At 41.4% G+C, this 21,072-nt stretch overlaps 1 protein-coding gene across 7 annotated transcripts in view; it reads left to right on the forward strand.

The window, feature by feature from the left end:
- The window catches only part of mipol1 (mirror-image polydactyly 1), a 334,286-nt gene that overhangs the window by 222,951 nt on the left and 90,263 nt on the right, over positions 1–21,072 (forward strand). For all 7 annotated transcript variants that reach the window (XM_080202838.1, XM_080202835.1, XM_080202834.1 and 4 more), the window contains one exon: positions 1,655–1,749. In XM_080202838.1, the coding sequence (XP_080058964.1) occupies positions 1,655–1,749 (95 nt within the window). The remainder of the gene's footprint in view (positions 1–1,654; positions 1,750–21,072) is intronic.

Raw genomic sequence — 21,072 nt, forward strand, 5'->3', positions numbered from 1 at the left:
GTGGTGTCATCAGCAAACTTGAAAATGGAGTTGGAGCAGAATTTAGCCACGCAGTCATAAGCGTAAAACGAGTATAGCCAGGGACTGAATACACTGCCTTGCGGGGTACCAGCATTGAGGATAATCAAGGAGGAGGTGTCGTTGCCTGTCCTTATTGATTGCGGTCTATGAGTTAGAAAGTTGAGAATCCAGTCACAGAGGAAGGAGCAGGATTCTAGGCCACAGAGTTTTGAGATGAGTTTTGTTTGAATTATGGTGTTGAAGGTTGAGCTGTAGTCAACAAATAGGAGTCTGACGTAAGTGTCCTTGTTATCCAGGTGTTCCAGGGTTGAATATAAGGCCAGGGAGATGGCGTCTGCTGTGGACCTGTTGTAGCAGTAGGTGAACCATAGGTGGATCCAGGCCATCTGGAAGATTGGAGTTGATGTGTGCCATGACTAACCTTTTGAAGCACTTGATAATGATGGATGCCAGAGCCACCAGGCAGTAGTTACCACAGGCAGTAGTTATCACAGGCAGTAGTTACCACCAGGCAGTGGTTATCAGTAGGCACACTGCCTGGCATTTCATTGATACAGCGATGATGGTCATCTTCTTGAAGCAGGCAGGAACCTTAGATTGGAGTAAGGAGAGATTAAAGATGTCTGCAAATACCCTGCCAGCTGGCCCGCACAGGATCTAGGTGCTCAGCTGGGTACCCCATTTGGGCCAGTTGCTACCCATAGATTAACTTTCAAGAAGGCTGACTTGACGTCTGATGGTGACCCTGAATACCGGAGAGACCGAGGCTGCCAGGATGGATGACATCCTCTCACTGACACCCTGCTCAAAACAAGCATAGATGCTTTAAGCTCATTGGGAGGAATACATTGTTGCTGGCGATTCTGCTTCTCTTCACCTTGTAGCCTGTTATGTCATGTAGACCGATCGATGGATGTTTGTGTGGCTAGCCTGGGACTCTATCCTAGGTTGATATTATCTCTTGGCAGCTCTGATGGTTTTCTGTAGATCATGTCTGGATTTCTTGTATAGGTGAGGGTCACCTGACTCAAATGCGTTAACACCCGGTAAACCCATACAGCTGCAATCGCTTCGGATGTGTCACATGCCTGGAGGGTCCATGCTGACAAGAATCACATCAAGGCCGTTCATTGCCGTAAGATTGCTTGTGCGAGGTGCGCCAAAAATACTGACATGGTTAACACCTGTTTTCAGACTTTTTTAACACAATTTTTTTCATAAGATCACAGCCATTATGTTTTTTTCTTTTGTGAATCTGATCTGCTGACTTACTTCTGCTTCCAAAAATGGCTTGGCATTTGTGATTTTCAAAGCAATATTTCATTATTGTAAATTTGTATGTTTCTATGTAAAGGTTACAAAACCCTCTTGCTATCCTTGCATTCTAGTTTCTACCTCTATACCTGAATTTTTGTAAAGTAATATAGGCTATGCTTTTTTAAAAAAAACTTGTCCAAAACCAACTAGTGCTTCCTTTACTGTGTATATGAATATACAAAAATAGCAGCTTATCATGTTGTATAACGTGCAATGCAACAAACTTTTGTGCAAAGTTCATTGAATTTAAGAAAACCATAAATAACCAGAATGAATGCATAATTTAGTGAAACTAAGTAAATTTCATCATTCACAGACCCAACTACTGACAACACAGAAAGAAAGAGATGAAGCATTGCAGCAATGTAAGAAGCAAGATGAAGAAATTCAGACACTCAGACTTTATTACAGGTAATTTGTTACATCTGTTTATCTTTTTTAATTGATTGGGGGGGAGAACATTTAATATATTGCTTCAATTTGCTTTAATAGCAAATGCAGTTAAGCTGGTCAGAGGCATATAACAAGCCTTTTGCAATTAGTCTATTATTTTTAAATTATTTTCCAAACTAATGCTAGAAAATAAAGATTACTATTTGATTTTGCAATTCATAACCATATCTATTTTTAAAAGAATTTTTAACAGGAATGTTCAGACATTGTCAAAAGAAAATGGTTTATGTAAATCAGATAAATAAATCTGGCTCCAAAAAGCATATGATTGTAGCCATTCCTCAGGTACTAGAAACTGTAACTTTGGTAACGGCGGTAAACAAGAACTTGCATTTTTTTTATTTATTCATTCATGGGATGTGGATGTCATTGGCTGGGCTAACATTCACTGTCCATCCCTCAAGACATTTAAGGGTCAACCACATTGCTGTCAATCTGGAGTCACATGTAGGCCAAGATTAGGTAAGGATGGCAGATTTCCTTCCCTAAAGGACATTACTGAACCAGATGGGTTTTTACGACAATCGACAACGTTTAATCATCATCATCAGACTTTGAATTCCAGATTTTTATTGAATTCAAATTTCACTATCTGCCATGGTGGGACTTGAACCTCGGTCCCTAAGGCATTACCCCGGGTCTCCAGATTACTAGTTCAGCGATTACTAATCCGTAAATGTGCCAAATGGATGATCTACCTCAGCTTTTTCCTGAGGTCCTTAGCATCACAGAGGCCAGTCCTCAACCAATTTGATTCAATCTCTGATACCTAGAAATGACAATGTGCTGGATACAGAAAAGGTTATTGATTTTGAAAACATCTGTCTGTAGTACTGAAGACTTGTGCTGCAGAACTAGCTGCAACCCAAGCCAAGCTGTTGAAATACAATTAAAACCTGACATATTTAAAATTGCCCAACTATGTTCTGTCCACAAAAATCAGTTCAAATTCAATGAATCTAGTCACTGCCCCATCAATCTACTCTCAATTATCAGCAAAATGACATCAGGCTTCATCCTTTCTGTTATCAAGCAGCATTTGCTCAAGAATATCAAGCTCACCAATACCCCAGTTTGGGTTTTATAAGAGCTACTTAGCTCCAGATCCCATTACAGTCTTGATCCAAACTCATGCAACTGAGTTAAAATCAAGGGGGTGGTGAAAGTGATTGCCCTTGACATCAAGGTGACATTCAACCAACTGTAGATTTCAGGAGCCCGAAGTCAATGAGATGTGGGGAGTAAATTCTCCATTGACTGGCATAATACCTAGCATAAAGGACGATGGTTATGTGTGTCGGAGACAAATCATCCCAGCTTCGAGACATATTTCAGGAATTTATCAGAGTATTTATCTAGATCCAACCATTATTAGCTGCTTCATTAATGATTTTCCTTCCATCATAAGATTAAAAATGGGAATGTTGACGGATGATTGCAGTGTTCAGTCCCTGTCAAAACCCCTTAGGTTTTGAAGCAATTTGTGCCTACATGCAGCAGAACCCCGATAACATTCAGCTTGGACTGATAAGTGACAAGTAACATTCACATCGCAGAAATACTAGGCAATGACTATCTCCAAAAATCTGTATGCAGCAAACTTTGTTCAACTTTTGGATTTGTGCTGGTAAGTGGCACATAACATTTGCACTGTACAAGTGACAGGCAATGACCAGGGAGAATCTAATTATTTTACCTTGCCATTCAACATTGCTGAATCCCCTACCATCAACAACCTTTGGGTTACTACTGATCAGAAACTGACTGGACCAGCTATATAGATGCTGTGGCTACAAGAGCAAGTCAGAGGCTTGGAATTCTGCAGTGAGTAACTTTTCTCCTGACTCCGCAAAACTTGTCTGCCATTGACAAAGCACAAGTCAGGAGCCTGCTCCACTATTCAGGAAGATCATGGCTGGTCTGAGTATGGTTTTGGTTCTATTTTGAATCATAGAATCCCTACAATGCAGAAGGAGGCCATTCAGCCCATTGAGTCTTCACTGATCACAATTCCACCCAGGCCCTATTCCCGTAACCCCAGATTTTTACACTGCTCATCCCCCTGACACTAGGGTCAACTTAGCATGGCCAGTCCACCTAAGCTGCACATCTTTGGACTGTGGAAGGAAACCAGAGCGCCCACTGGAAGCCCTCATAGACACAGGGAGAATGTGCAAACTCCACACAGGCAGTGACTGGAGGCCAGAATTGAACCCGGGTCCCTGACACTGTGCGGCAGCAGTGCTCACCACTGTGCCACCATGCCGCCCCTATAAGCCTTGACTTCCTTATAGATTAAAAATTTGTCAAGCTCAGCCTCAAATATTATTACCATCACTGTAGAGACTGATAACATTTAAAAAGTGACAAATTTCCCAGTGATGGATGGAACGATGGAAGGACAACATTTCATGTGTTAAGACATTTACCAAACCAAACAAGTTAAAATCAGTAGAGATCAATCATTACTCAACAGGCAATTAATACATCAAACTAAGGAAAAGATTTTGCATTTACTAACTAACACAACTAAAACATGTCTTATGAAATGCTTTTATGCAACGCCATGCTTCTGGCTGATATGTAGCATTACGGAAACAGTCCCAAGGTCACTCCCCTCTCCTCACCACACCAGATCAAAATATTTAGTCTCATTCGACAATCATTCCGTCCTACCTGAATTTTCTAGATCCAATTATCACCAATAAGGCACACCTTGGCAGCTCCTCATTTATTAAATCCCCTGGAGTCCCATTTGTTCTGTTCCCTCTTAATAGCATTTGAATACTCACAAGCCTTTACCTTGGATGTTGACACCAAACCAGGCCGTCTGCTTCCCCACAGCAGTAGCTTATTTATCTCTTCACCTCAGATAGCAGCAATCCTTTGTCTGTTATGCAGTGAAAAAAGGTGTTAAAAATTGCATCCAATACTTCAATGGGTTTCTGTTTGGGTTTTCCTCCCCATAGCAAAAAGATCACAAAAGCATGTTCCCAAGCAGAGGCGTTTACATGACGACTTCATTCCCCTTTTGAAAATGTTCTGTGGCATCTTAAGTTGAAGGGACTATTTTAATACATAACTGTCTTGTAAGGTTCAGTATTCATGACACCTTGCCCTCTAAAAATGAGAAAAATATTACCAGAATAATGACTTTTTCCATAATAACATCAAGATATAACAAATTACAACATTGTAACATTTTAAAAATTAACTTAATACACATTACAGGTAACATTTTCTCTCTTGTCACATTTCACCACTAAATATTCTTTCTTGGCGACATGATAAGGCCTATCAAAATCAATCACATTTGAAAATCAGGATTTAAAGTCCAGTTAGCATGAGTTTCTAAGGGTTTCAATTCTTTTGCAAACAAAAATGTATTTTTCTATGACTGGTCCATTTCCTTTCAATCCTTACAAAAGATCTCTGTTCATTTTGCAAAGCCTGTAGACCTTTTCATGTCCTTAGTTAAACGATTGCACCTTAGTATTTTAATTTTCCTGCTGCTTTTAAAAAATGCATTGGATTGTGCCCTGGGATGGTATTCTGATAGGCCCAAAGATTTCACAATTTGTTTGGACTGATTAACTTTGTTGGCAAACCATCTGGTTTTTGGCAACTGTAAACTGGAATCCAAGAAGAAACCACCTATCACAATGCTTCTTTTCTGCTATATTCATCAATTTCCTTTGATCTTCTTTAAAGATGGAAATTAAATTGTTCAGGGTTTTCACCATTTAAAACAGACTCTGAACACCACTGAAATAAAAGGTCTGACAGCGTCTGTGGAGGGAGAAACCAAGCAGATGCTGCCAGACTGAGTATTTCAGCGTATGTTTTTATTTCAGATTTCCAGCATCTGCAGTATTTTGCTTTTATTACCTGAACCACTCTGTTCGGTCTAATCCAAATCTCCATTTACCTCCATGCCTGTATGTTTTTAAATATCTAAGTCTGTGAAGATAGTATCATGATGTGGCGAGGCTGGCGTTGGACAAGGGTAAACACAGTAAGAAGACTCACAACACCAGGTTAATGTCCAACAGGTTTGTTTGGTAGCACAAGCCACTAGCTTTTGGAGTGCTTCCCCTTCATCAGGTGAGTGGGATTCCAGTTCACAAACAGGGCATATAAAGACACAAACTCAATTTACAAACTAATGGCTGGAATGTGAGTCTTTACAGGTAATCAAGTCTTAAAGATACAGACAATGTGAGTGGAGAGAGGATTAAGCACAGGTTAAAAAGATGTGTATTCTCCAGCCAGGACAGTTAGTGAGATTTTGCAAGCACAGGCAAGTCGTGGGGGTTACAGATAGTGTGACATGAACCCAACATCCCGGTTGAAGCCATCCACTCGCTAATCACCTGGCAAGAGGGTTCTCTTCCTGTTGGGGAACACTTTAGCAGTCACTGGCATTCGGCCTATGATCTTTGGGTAAGAGGCGGCCTTTACAATGCATGACAATGCAAAGTTGCTGAGCAGAGACTGATAGCCAAGCACACATGAGGACAGCCTCAACTGGGATCTTGGATCATATCCCACAACTTGCCTGGGCTGGCAAAATCTCAGTAACTGTCCTGGCTGGAGACAATACACATCTCTTTAACCCTCTCTCCGCTCACATTAACTTACATTTGAGACTTGATTACCTGTAAAGACTTGCATTCCAACCATTATTTTGTAAATTGAGTTTGTGTCTTTATATGCCCTGTTTGTGAACTGAAATCCCACTCACCTGATGAAGGGGCAGTGCTCCGAAAGCTAGTGACTTGTGCTACCAAGTAAACCTGTTGGACTTTAACCTGGTGTTGTAAGAAAGTATCAACCAGCTAAACATTCAAATTGTTCTGCACTGCAATGGAATTTAACTCATCCTGTTTAAACTAAGGATCACTTTTATCTCTAACTTCTGTGATGCTACTGTGTCTGTAAGAAATGCATTTTAAACATGTTTCTCTGCAGTTCTTTTAGGAGGGCCTTTTGTGCTTGTTGCAGACCTGTCACATTGTTGTTAGAATCATATAAAAGGCTTTTTGTTTATTTTTAATTTGGGCCTAATGCACACTCCTGGAGTTTTTCGACCCTTTTGAATTGTTGGGGGGAAGAATGATTGACAGCTCAGATGGGACAGTTTTTCTTTCTCTCACACAATTCTTACCTACAGTTTTAGTTGCTGGGTAGTTAGAAGGTGTTTGAACTCCAGGCTGGACACAGTGTTTTGCCTCTCTCCCTGATATTAAAAATTTTGTTGGCTAATTGGAAACAGTCTTTCTTGCCTTCCTGGAGTGAGAAATTTGATGTTGAAGGCTTGCTAGCTGGAGGCGCGCAGTAGCCATATCTCCACCTCGAGTTGCTGGGAGCTATAAGACTGGGAAGTCAGAGTTTCAATTCTCTATCTAAAGTACTAATTCACAGTAGGTGTTGAAAATCTAGCATCACATGAGCATTCGTATTTTCTGTTCTAAATATGGTGCTGGTGTATGTTCCTAAGAAGATTTGTTTGGTTGGAACAGTACATTGAGCTATTAAGATTTATGCAATATCATGGTTGTTTTTATTTTTTGTTTGTAATTTGTCAAAGTTCTTTTTTTTAATGTGTTAACTGTGTATTCTTAAGTAAGCTGTTTGATAAAGGCTCTCTAGTGGATCATTTGAATCAGACCTGAAATAAAACATCTTGGGGGTGATTCTCCCAAAAAAGTTCTAAGTGCTGAATTCGCAGGAAAACTAGTGTAAATCACAATTGTTTTTTCAGTGGACTGGAAGGAGCTTGCACAGTTTGACATGGGAAATGGGAAGGTATTGGAGGCGCTGACTTGTTTCAAAGCAGACAGATCCCCTGGCCTGGATGAATTGCATCCCAGGCTGTTGTGGGAGGCAAGACAGGAAATTGCAAAGGGCTCTGACACAAATTTTTAGTTTCTTTCTGGCCACATGAAAGTCATGATGTTTTCAGTAGTAGAGTATAAGAGCAAGGAGGTAATGTTGGAGTTGTACAGAGCATTGGTTAGGCCATACTGGAGTACTGTGTGCAGTTCTGGTCACCTCGTGATAGGAAGGATATGATAGCACCAGAGGGGTACTGAGATGGTTCACCAGGAAGTTGTCTGGGTTGAAGCATGTGAGCTATAAGGAGGTGCCAGAGGACTGGAGGACAGCTAATGTGGTTCCGTTTTTCAAGGAAGGTGACAGAGGTGAATCAGGAAATTATAGAACGGTAAGTCTCATGTCACCGGTAGGGAAATTTTTGGAGATTATTCTGAAGGATAGAATTAATATCCATTTGAAAAGGCATGGGTTAATTAGGAATAGTCAGCATGGCTTTGTCAGGGGAAGGTCATACCTAACAAATTTGTTAGAATTTTTCGAAAATGTAATCAATGTGTGGATGAGGGATATTCAATTGATGTAGTTTATGTGGATTTTAGCAAAGATATTGACAAGGTCCCACGTGGGAGACTGATTGAGGAAATTAAAGTACATGGAATTCAGGGAATCTTGGCGAAATGGATCAGAAATTGGCTTAGTAATAATAATAGGACACAAAGGGCAGTGGTAAAAGGCTGTTCAAGTGACTGGAGGCCAGTCAGTTGGGGGGAATATCAAGCAAGATGAGACAACATCAAGATTGGTAGGGTGGTTAACAATGAAGAGGATGGTTGTAGGTTACAGAAAAGTATTGATGGGATGATCAGATGGACAGATGGTATTTAACTTTGATAAGTGCAAGGTGATGCACTTTTGGAGAAGAAACAAGATGAGGGCGCATTGAATAGATGACACTGGGAAGCTCGGTGGAACACAGGGATCTTGAGGTAATTATTCACAGGTCTCTGAAGTCAGCAGAGCCCAGGAATAGGATAGTGCAGAAAGCATGTGGGGCATTTGTTTTGATCAGTAGAGTATAAGAGCAAGGATGTAATGTTGGAGTTGTGCAGAGTGTTGGTTAGGCCATACTGGAGTACTGTGTGCAGCTCTGGCAACCTTGTGATAGGAAGGATATGATAGCACCTGAGGGGTACTGAGAAGGTTCACCAGGAAGTTGCCTGGGATGGAGCATTTGAGCTATAAGGAGAGACTGGATAGGCTTGGATTGTTTTCTTTAGAGCAAAGAAGGCACTGGGGACAGGGTTCATAGTTGAGGTGTATAAGATTGAGTGGTATGGACAGGCTGCGCAGGGAGCAGCTACTCCCCTTGGTCATGGGGTCAATCACGAGGGAGCACAGCTTTAGGATAAGGGCAGGGGGTTCAGAGGGGATTTGAGAATAACATTTTCGTTCAGAGGGTGGTGGGAATCTGGAATGCACTGACTAGGAAGGTCATGGAGGCTGGAAACTTTACAACCTTTAAAAAATATTTGGATGAGCACCTGAAATATCATAACATTGAAAGATATGGGATAAGTGCAGTAAAATGGGAGTAGTGCACCTTTAGTGGTAGTTATTGTTGGTGCAGACTCAATGGGCCAAAGGGCCTATTCTGCACTATGTAACACTGACTACACTTCCGAAGCTTATGGAGGCAAGTCTGCAATAAAATACTGCAATTTCCTTTCTGCCACTGCAGTTTTTTGGCAATTTGCTCAAAATAAACAGAGTCCATTTCAATTCCTTTCTCATTGAATTTAGACGCTAAGTGAATATCAAAAGTGTATTTATGACAGATATCAAGTGGTTAATACAACTAAGAACCAAGTAGAGTATAGAAGGTTAAAAGGGAAATGAAATAGAAACTGAGAGAAACAAACAGTATGAAAAGAGATTGACAGCTAACTTACCATCACAATGTCTTCTATACACATATAAATAGTAAAAGGGTGACAAAAGGAGGAGTAGGGCCGATTAAGGCCTGATGAGGGGATTTACACTTGGAGGCATGGTTGAGATATTAAATGATTAGTTTGCACCTGACTTAACCAAAGAAGATAATGCTACCCAGTTCAAGGTGAAAGAGGAGCTAATTCACATTCAAAGGGTTTAAAATTGGTTTAGATGAGGTATTGATTTAATTTCTCATTGTCACATGTATTAGTGAAAAGTCTTGTTTCTTGCATCTATACAGTCAAAGCATACCATTCATAGAGAAGGAAAGGAGAGAATGCAGAATATAGTGTTACAGTCATAGTTAAAATCTAGGAAAAGATCAGTTTAGTGTGGAGGTAGGTCCATTCAAAAGTCTGATGGCAGCAGGAAGGAAGCTGTTCTTGAGTCGGTTGGTACATGACCTCAGATTTTTGTATTTTTTTCCCGATGGAAAAGGTGGAAGAGAGTATGTCTTGGGTGCGTGGGGTCCTTAATTATGTTGGCTGCTTTTCTGAGGCAGCGGGAAGTGTAAACAGAATCAATGGATGGTAGGCTGGTTGCGTGATGGACTGGGCTTTATTCACTCCCTTTGTAGTTTCTTGCAGTCTTGGGGGCAGAGCAGGAGCCATACCAAACTGTGATACAATCCAGAAATAATGTTTCTGTGGTGCATCTGTAAAAGTGAGAGTCGTAGGCGTTGTGTACTTAAGAGTTAATAAGGTGCCAGGACCAGATGAGATGCATCCAAGGGTACTGAGGGAGGTGAGAGTGAAAATTGTGCCATAATTTTGCAGGATTCTCAGACTCAGTTTAAATTTATTTATTAGTGTCATAAGTAGGCTTACATTAACACTGCAATGACGATACTGTGAAAATTGCCTAGTCGCCACATTCTGGCACATTGAGGGGGAGTTTAACATGGCCAGTGCACCTAACCAGCACGCCTTTGGGAGAAAACCGGAGCACCCAGAAGAAACCCACGCAGACACGGAGAGAACGTGCAGAGTCTGCACAGACAGTGACCCAAGCCAGGAATTGAACCCAGGTCCCTAGTGCTGTGAGGCAGCAGTGCTAACCATTTTGCCACCGTGCTGCCCTGGGATGGTGCTAAAGGATTGGACAATTGCAAATGTTAAAAATAGGGTGTAAAGATAAGCTCAATATCTACAGGTGAGTCAGTTTAACTTTGGTGGTGGGAAGCTCTAGAAGCAGAAATTCTGGACAAAATTAATGGTCACTTGGACAAATGTGGGTTTATTGTAAAAGGTGTACAGTAGCAGAGGGGCCTGGATGTATATGTCCATAAGTCATTGAAAGTGACAGGGCAGAGCAATTAATAGAACATGGATTTGTTCAGGGCAATTTGTGTTTAACTAACTTGCTAGAGGTTCTTTTAAGCGATACATGGTCTTCCAAAAGGCATTTGATACAGTGCCAGACAACAAATTTGTGCACAAAGTTAGAGCTCATAGAATGAAAGGGACAGTAACAACATGAAGACATGATTGACTGAGTGGCAGGAAACTGAGAGTAGTGGTCAATGGATGTTTTTCTGGAATGAATGAAGAATTATCATGGGTCGATGTTGGGACCCTTGCTGTTTTTGAAATATATTAACGACCTGTATCCCAAATTTGTGGGGAATGAAATGAAACCTGGAAACTTCAAAAAAATGTAAACAAGTTAGTGGATTAGGTAGACAAGTGACAGGAGAAGTTCAATGCAGAGAAGTGTGATGTGATTAATTTTGATACAAAGAGCATGAAGAGACTGTAAAATAAATTGTACATTTCTAAAAGGGGTGCAGGAACAGAGGTTTCCAGGTGAAGAGAACAGATTGAGAGAGTGGCTAATGAAATCTAAAGTATCTTAGGCTTTATTAATGGGAATAGAGTACAAAAACAAAAAGCTTATGTTAAACTTGTATAAAATGCTTGTTCAACCTCAACTGGGTGCCAAACTTTAGGGAATATGTTGAGGCATTGGGGAGAGTGCAGCAGAATCATATTCAACCACAATCTGTAGCTTCATGTGCTGATGTATCCCCAAATTTACCATGAGCATCATGCTGGGGATCAGGCCTGGTTCAATGAAAATTGCAGGAAGTAATGGCAGAAGTTGCACCAGACATATCTGAAAGTGTGGTGTGAATTTGGTGAAGCTACAACACAGGATTACCTGCATGCCAAATAGCAGAAGCAGCATGTAATAGATAGAGCTAAGTTCTGCAGTACTAACACATCCAATTATCTGCGGTGATGGACATTAAAACCGGAGGAAGCAGCTCCATAAATATCCCCATCATCAGTGCAAAAATCAACGCTGTGGCATTTGCAACCACCTCCAACTTGAAGCGCCAAGTGGATGATCCATTTTGGCATCCTCCTGAAATCCCCAGCACCAGATATCAGTCTTCAACCAATTTAGTTCACTGTAAGTGATATCAAGAAACTGCCAAAGGTTCTGAATGATGCAAAGGCGATGGGTTCTGACAGCATTCCAGCAGTCAACTTGTGCTCCAGAATTAGCCATGCCCCAAGCCAAGCTGTCCCAATACAACTATAACACAAGCATCTATCTACCTGGCAATATGGAAAATTGCCCAGGTATGTCTTGCCCACAGAAAGAAAGGCCAATCCAACCCAGCTAGTGACTGCCCCACCAGACTACTCTCGATCATCAACAAAGTGATGAAAGGGATCATCGACAGTGCTAGTAAGCAACACTTATCAATAATAACTTGTGCGCTGACACTCGATTTAGATTCTGTTAGGGTCCCTCAGCTCTTGATTTCATTACAGCTTTGATTCAAATGTAGACAAAAGACCTGATTTGGTGCCCTAGCAAAACTGGAGTCAATAGGAATCAGGAGAAAACTGTCCACTGGTTGGAGTCATACCTAGAAGAAAGGGGAATGTTTGTGGGTGTCGGAGATCAATCATTGCAATTCCAGGACATTGCTGCAAGAGTTCCTCAAGGCAGTGTCCTAAACCCAACCATTTCCAGTTGTTTCATCAATGCCTTTCCCTCCATCATAAGGTCAGAAGTGGGGATATTCAGTCAAGTGGGGATGATTGCACAACGTTCACCGTCATTTGCAACTCCTCAGGGTAGACTGTGTTAATATACAACAGGATCTAGACAACATTCAGGCCTGGTTTAATATGTGACAAGTAATATTCATTCCACACAAGTGCCAGGCAAATGCCCATCTTCAGCAAGAGAGAATTTAACCATCTCCTCTTGACATACCCCACCATCAAATTCCTGGGAGTTACTATTGACCAGAAACTTAATTGGACAAGTCATATAAATCCTGTAACTATGAGAGCAGATCAGAGGCTAGAGTCACCTGACGCATAAGCCAAGCAACTATCTACAAGGCTCAAGTTGGGAGAGTGAAGAAATATTCTCCATTTGTCTTAACAACACTTAAGAAGCTCAACACCATCCAAGACAAAGCAGCCTGTTTGATTAACATCCCATCACTTAAACATTCACTCCCACCATGACCGATATACAGAGGCAATAATGTGTGTGGTATTTCTGTGTTTAAGACAAACTCACTATTCTCACATGATTGGTGACGATCCTTCTATAAAACGATCATTTAGATCTGAAACATTGATGAAGATGGGCACCATGGTGGCACAGTGGTTACCACTGTGCCTCACAGCGGTTACCACTGTGCCTCACAGCACCAGGGACCCTGGTTCAATTCTGGCCTCCAGTCACTGTGTGGAGTTTGCACATTTTCCCCATGTCTGCATGTGTTTCCTCCAGGTGCTCTGACGCTGTGAAGCAATGCTAACCATTGTGCTACCATGCTGCCCTGATTATATAATATGGGATTATATAATCTTGTAGCAAGTCTGGTAAACTATAATAAGCAAATATTAGAGCACGTTACAGCGCTCAGGACTCAATATTGAGTTCAACAACTTTAGACTGTGACCTTTCTCCTCCATCTTGACCCCCTTAGCACTGCTGCCTCACAGGACCTGGGTTCGATTCCCGGCTTGGGTCACTATCTGTATGGAATCTGCACTTTCTCCCCATGTCTGCATGAGCTTCCTCTGGATGCACCAGTTCTGTCCCACAGTCGAAAGATGTGCTGGTTAGGTGCATTGGCCATGGTAAATTCTCCCTCAGTTACCCGAACAGGCGCCGGAGTGTGGCAACTGGGGGACTTTCACAGTACCTTCATTGCAGTTTTGATATAAGCCTATTTGTGATTAATAAATAACTAAACTTTAACTTTTTTTAAAAAATCCCATACATGTTATACCTCATTTCAAACTCCTCCCCCCCCCAGCCAAACCTACACCATTTGTCTTTTGTTCTTAAATGTGCTATATTTTATTGAAATCATTCACAGCTACAGATTAATACCTAATACATTTTGCCATCTCTTTAGTGCTGATGAAGAGCCAAAAGGACTTGAAACATTGCCTCTGCTTTCTCTGTTACCAGATGCTGCCAGACCTGCTGAATTTTTTCAGCATCCTCTGTTCTGACAAACTGTGTGTAGGTTTGGTTTATTTGAACATACAGTACAGGATGGCTCAGCAGACAGATCTCTTCTATGGATTCAGCAATCACTATTCAGAATGTCAGCATAGCTGTGATTTTTACACATAACTACATATTACTAGCTAGCTACTGCTCACACACTGTGTCATATCATGGAACATAGAAACAAGAGTCGGCCATTCAAGCTGTTCTGTCATCTAATGAGTTCAAGGCAGATCTGTAGCCTAATTCCTTATACTTGCCTTGGGTCCATACTCCTTAATATCTTTGCATAACAAAAGTATATCTGTCTTAGATTTAAAATTAGCAACTGATCTGGTTTCAACTGCCATTTGTGGAAGAAGGTTATAAACCTCTACCAGCCTTTGTGTGTAAAAATGCTTCCTAACATCTCTCCTGAACGGTCTGGTCCTAATTTTTAGACTATGCTTCCTTGTGCAAAAATCTCCAAACAGTGGAAATAATTTATCTTTATCTACCCTGTCTTTTCCTTAATAGCTTGAAGACTTTGATCCTGGCACAGTGGCACAATGGTTAGCACTGCTGCTTCACAGTGCCAGGAACCCATGTTTGATTCCCAGATTGGGTGACTGTCCATGCAGAGTCTGCATGTTCTCCCTGTGCCTGTGTGGGTTTCCTCGAGGTGCTTCGGTTTCCTCCCACAGTCCAAAAGACATGCTGGTTAGGTGCATTGGCCTTGCTGAATTGTTCCTCAGTGTACCCAAACAGGAGGGCAGCAACCTGGGGACTTTCACAGTAACTTCATTGTGGTTTTAATGTAAGTCTATTCGTTTCATTAATAAACTTTAAACTTCAACAGATCACCCTCAACCTTCTAAATTAGAGAGAAAACAAGTGTAATTTATATAATCTCTCCTTAACCCCTAAAGTCCAGGTATCATTCTTGTAAACCTATATTGTAGGTATATTGGCTATATATCTCTTTACGCAGAGAGTTGTGGGGGTCTGGAATGCGCTACCGAGTAGGGTGGTGGAGGCAGGAACGTTGGACTCGTTTAAGATGCAGTTAGATAGGCACATGAGTGAAACGAGAATGGAGGGATATGGTAGGGGCTATTAAATAGGGTTAAACCTCGGGAGACACCGGAAGGGCAGGCTGTATGATTAATATTTTTTGTCTTTATTCCACAGGTGGAGGTCCACCTCGTGTCAGGCGAGGGGCATGCACACGGCGGGTCGTGCGTGGGCTGCTCTTGGAAGTCCAGGAGTGGCCTAGTACTTCATGTCGGTGTGTGTGCTTGATCCTGGACCGATAGACGGGCTCCACAACAGCTCAGTGACTAGCACTGCTAGCTGTGCAGATACATGGATTTGGGCCTGTGTCTGTGGGAGTTTGCGCATTCTCCCTGTGGTTGCGTGGGTTTCCTCCGGGCGCTCCGGTTTCCTCCCACACCCCAAAGATGTGCTCTTAGGCTAATTGGTTTCCACCAAATTGACACTATTTCTTCCCTGAATCTGACTGAGTAGGGTCCCATTCGTAGATATGCAGGGTAGAATAAGTGTAGGGCGATGCGGCGGCGTGGGCTCGTTGGGCCGAAGGGCCTGTTTCCCGTGCTGGGTTGTTATTTGTTTTTTTGTTCTTTATATTGGCTCTAAGGCCAATATATCTTCCCTCAGATGTGGTGCCTGGATCTGTTCACAGCACTCCTACTGGGATCTAACCACTGTTTTGTATAGCTGCAGCATACCTTTTGCATCCTTATACTCCAGTCCTCTAGATGTAAAGGCCAGTGTTCCATTAGCCTTCTTGATTATTTTCCGCACCTATTTGTGGCACTTTAAACATCTATGTACCTGAACCCCCAAGTCTCATGGACATCTACTGTGTTAAACAGTATCCTGATCTATCCTTTTTCAGTCCAAAATGGATAACCCCACACATACCTACACTAAAATACATCGCCACAGTTTTGCCCATTCATCTCAACTATCCATAACCCTTTGCGACTTTATGATTACTTGCTCATTTGCATATTCCCTTAAAATAATATCACAGCAACCTTTTTCCAAAGATTCCATTACAAACATGAAAAATAAAAATACATCCACAATACAGTGGCTGGGCTGTAAAAGCTATTTTCATGAAAGATAGATCTCCAGTTAAGAATCTAGGAGTCTGTATAATATGTAGGTGACTTGCTAAACCTCTCAGATCTAGAATGTCACTTTGATATTCTTAAATGTTAGATTTGTTGGCATCATTGTGTCAGCAGAGTGATGGTTGTTTTCATGGCATTTCCACAATTTTGCTTTCCAAGCACTGCACACTTTGGATACTCCTGCAGGTGACAAGGTTCCCTGGGTAGGATGTATATCCCAAAGCTTCTGTCCTGCAGGCAGACTATTCAGTTCTGCATCTGCATTTCAGTTGTACACCATCTTCATTCTCTCTTGTTTTTCAAGACGATTCTCCTGTATCTCTCGGAACTAGCACATATGATGGTTTGATAAGGTTATCCTAATGTGTCTTCTGATCATGATTTCTGCTTGTGATGGTACGCCCATATCTAAAACAGTTGCTCTTAAGTGTAACATGGCGATGTAGAGATCTTGTTTTGTCTTGCTGCACTTCATGATTGATGCCCTAATGGTGCAAAACATTCACTTGACAAGATGACTGGATCTAGATTGGAGTGGTGAGGCTGTCACATGGTTTATGCCCCATTTAGTTTCTACAATGTCTGCCAATATATTTGTCCATTGCCTGATATGATCTTTTCAGGCAGTCCAAACAAATAATGCACTCATTCTGTTCGCCACAGATATAGTTAAACTGTCCTTCAGTTGTCTGATGATTGGGAACTTCAAGAAGTAATCAGTTAATAGGAAAAAATTGTCATCATGGATAATGGATCCCTATTGTGATTTTGTCCAAGGGATTAATGGAATTTTGTGAGGATTTAGAGATTATTTTTGTTGAAATAGTTGGTGACTCTGACATGCTTCACAGGTCCTCACTACCTTTTCAATTTCATTGTTGAGCGCTGGCACACATGCAATTACCCTTGCTAGACAGCTTTCGCTCTGCGGTCATATGTCCCTAGTGTAACTAAGTCCTGGCGAAGAGCTTCTGGTATAAGCACCTTTTTCCCTTTAAATGTCAGGCCTTATAAAATACCTAATTCATCCGTGTTTGGCCTGAAGCATCTGAGGCCATTCAGCCCATCAAGTCTGCACTGACTCTCTGACAGAGTGTCTTACGACGGCCCTCTCCCCAACCTATCCTCACAACTGCACACATTTACAGTAGTAAATCCATCTAACCTACGCATTTTGGGACACTGAGGGGAAATTTACCATGGCCAATCTGACTAACCTACACATCTTTGGACTGTAGGAGGAAACCAGACAACCTGTAGGAATCCCATGCAGATATGTGCAAACTCCAAACATAGTCACCCAAGGCCAGATTTGAATTTGGGTCCCAGCGGTGCTAACCACTCTGCCACTGTGCCATCCCGTTCTTGTACTGTATCAGACCAACCTTCTACAATAACTCTCCATAATGCTTTCAGTTACAGATCATGTGCTGTTTCCTACTGAAGTTGGTTGTGTTGTATTGAGCAAAATTCATCCAATCATCAATGAGTACATTTTCTACTTTGATGTCTATACTGTTCGCTTGTAAACCTCTCAAAATATCTGCAGTCTTTTTCGGATTTGGTAACCTACTGAATATGTCTGAAGTAATCATTTTGTTGCCTGGTATGTAACAGACATTAAAGTCATACTCTTGGTAGGACACTCTTCAGTGGTTTGCACCAAATCATTTCCAATGGTTTGTGGTCAGTTTCCACAATGAATTATTTACCAACTACTAAATAGAAACCTGTGGTATCTTGTGATACAGAATATCAGAATGAGGGTATAGCTTTATGTTCAAATAATTAGATTGCGCTTGTGATAGGCTTTTGGAGCCAAATGCAGTTTATTTGGTGGCACGGTAGCTCAGTGGTTTGCACTGCTGCCTCACAGTGCCAGGGACCCGGGTTCAATTCCTGGCTTGGGTCACTAGCTGTGTGGAGTTGACACATTCTCCCCGTGTCTGTGTGGGTTTCCTCCGGGTGTTCCGGTTTCCTCCCACTCTCCAAAGATGTGCAGGTTGGGTTAATTGGCTATGCTAAATTGCCCTTGGTGTCAGAGTAAATAAGTAGGGTTATGGGGATAGAGCCTGGGTGGGATTGTGATTTGTGCAGATTTGATGGGCCAAATGGTCTCCTTCTGCGCCGTAGGGATTCTATGATTCAATGATTTGCCAGCTTGCATAATACACACTCCTAATCCTTTTTGAAATGCATGACTTCTAAGACTGTTTTTCTTGGGTTGGTTGGGAACACCTGTTTCTCCTGACAATGCCTGCTTAAATGACTCAAACACATGTTGATAACCTTCCTGCCATACATGTGGAACATCCTTTCTTCAGCCCTCTCTTATTGATGATGATTTATGGGAAAAATAGTGTGGCGCTAAGAAGTTGAAAACTTTGAAGCATCTCTGCTTCAAAGAGAGGATATCTCTTTGTCCTTGGAATAGGCATATGTCGTACAACTTCGAGTCTGGCTGGGTCAGGACGAATCCTGGAATTGAAATAAATAGAAGCAAAAAAGTTAATTTGACCTACATTTACATGGCATTTCTTGTTGTTGAAGATGAATCCTTTGTAACACACTGCTGCTGTTAGTGGGTGTAGATTTTGATTATGTTCTTATTTGGTTTTATCATTGGCTGTAGTATCATATACACATCCAGGAATGTTTCCTGTGATTCTGTCCATGTGCTGCTGAAAAAAATCCTGACTGATGGATAAACCAAAAAGTAATCTCTGAAAGTAATATCTTACAAATGGTGTCTTGAAATTAGTGATTTCTTGAGATTCCTCTACCAAATGAACTGACCAATATCTGTGTTTAGTATCCTGTTTGGCATCCAACTAGGAGGAAACCGTTGCTCTTGGTACTTTTGGATTCAGTTCCTCCAACATTGGAATCTTGTAAGGACATCTCTTTAGAGCAAGATTTTGATGTCCTCAGTCCTACCATACCTGTATTGTACCATTTATTTTGGTATGCAAATGATAGAACTGCACCAGTCAGTGTGCTCATGCACACAACAGGTAATGCCGTTACACTCCATGTTGTCCAACACACTCTTAAGTTTGTCCTATATGTGCACACTGCATTTTGTAGGAAGGTTGATTGACAGAATTTGCATTCTCTCTGAGGTGTAATATGGCATCACTTCTGAAATTTCTTTTCATTTCAAATCTGTCTGGGTGTGTCTGCTGTAGGCCATGGACTGACAGTGCAATTATTCTTGGCCTCGTCTGCTATGCTTGCTATTTTAACAATCTCATGTGTGGTAACAATATCAAATTTCATGTTTACTGGTAACACTTCCCTTGTTGGTCTGCTCATATCCACCAAGTAAAATACTTTGGTTTCTATACAGACTTGCAGTTGCTGCATTTCAGTACCTATGTACCAGGGTACATGTGACTCAATGTGTGGATGACCCATTGTATACCACTGGTTTGACTGCCATAGGTTGTATCATTAACCTCCAAAGATCTGGATATAAAGCCTTCGGTGTTTGGGTCTGGCAAGGTGTTTATGCTCAATCCCATGTCAACTCTGGCTGTGAGCATGTGTTTGCTGCATTTCTTTGGGCTAATTATAGTGACAGTAGCAAAATCATCTCATTGTTTGACTTCATCCACACATTGAGTCACATGCTTCACTTTCTAGTTGACGGTTTCTCCACTCTGAATCCTCACCCTGATCTGTCTGGCTGTTAACCTCATCTATGTGCTTGCAATTATGCAGGTTTCTGGCACATTCCCTGTTATTGCTGCCAGTGTGCTGCACATGCTATTTGCTTGATTGCATCTTACGTTACCTCTGGTTGCACCTCCGGAACCAGATTTCCTCCATAGGCATGTCCAATTATTTCTTCCTTTGTGCTCCACCTACAATATGATTATTGTTATAGGGCCTGTACATGACTCCCATAAGTGATTACTTGCCATAACCATTTCTCATCCCACCCAAACTGTTTCCACATCCTGGTTCCCAGAACTTATGCCATCCTTCAAATACAATAACTAATTAACAGAGCTATCCTTCCACCTTTTCCTTGCTTCCTATATATTCTGTACCTGTCAATATTCAAGCCTCAATCCAATACTCTTGCAGCCATGACTCCATAATAGCTATCAAATCATACTTATTTATTTCTATGTGTGCTGTCAGTTCATCTGTTTATTTCAAATGCTGCATGCATTTAGATATAGAGCTTTTTCCTTTTATTCTTTTTATAATTTCCAGTCTTATTTGTTGATTTACTGTTAGAATTGTAAACTCTATACCCTCCTGTCACAATTTGCTTTTCATTTTAATTTCTCTTTTAGCCTTGTCTCTGATCTTTGATTTAGAACAGCTTCCAAATTCCCTCCATTATGTTTAAGACCCTCTCTTTTTTCCTTGCTGTGTAGCTCGAAAGACCACTGGGCCCAGCACACTGTGGTGCCAGTGTCCCACAAATCAGAACCCACTTGTCCCACATCGGTCTTTGAGCCACACATTCATCTCTCTAATCTTACTTTTCCAGTGCCAGTTTGCAGGTAGTTTAAATAATAATAGAGATTATGATCTTTGAGATTCTGCTTCTTAATTTGATGCTGAAGTCCTCATACTATGCAGAACCTCCTCCTTTGTCCTACCTATGTTGTTGGCACCCGTGTAGATCATGCAAGTTCCTGTCCAGCCACAGTCAGATTCCTGAACCCTGGCACTGGGCAGACAACATAGCCATCTGTACTCACTCTCTTTGCTGCAAAGAATGATGTTAATCCATCTGACTATACTATGACCTACCACCACTAGGTTCCTTTTTGATCCGCCAGCTTGAATGGCTTCC

The sequence above is a fragment of the Carcharhinus amblyrhynchos genome, chromosome 14 (assembly GCF_965287045.1).
Source record: "Carcharhinus amblyrhynchos chromosome 14, sCarAmb.v2.hapA, whole genome shotgun sequence".
Taxonomy (NCBI): domain Eukaryota; kingdom Metazoa; phylum Chordata; class Chondrichthyes; order Carcharhiniformes; family Carcharhinidae; genus Carcharhinus; species Carcharhinus amblyrhynchos.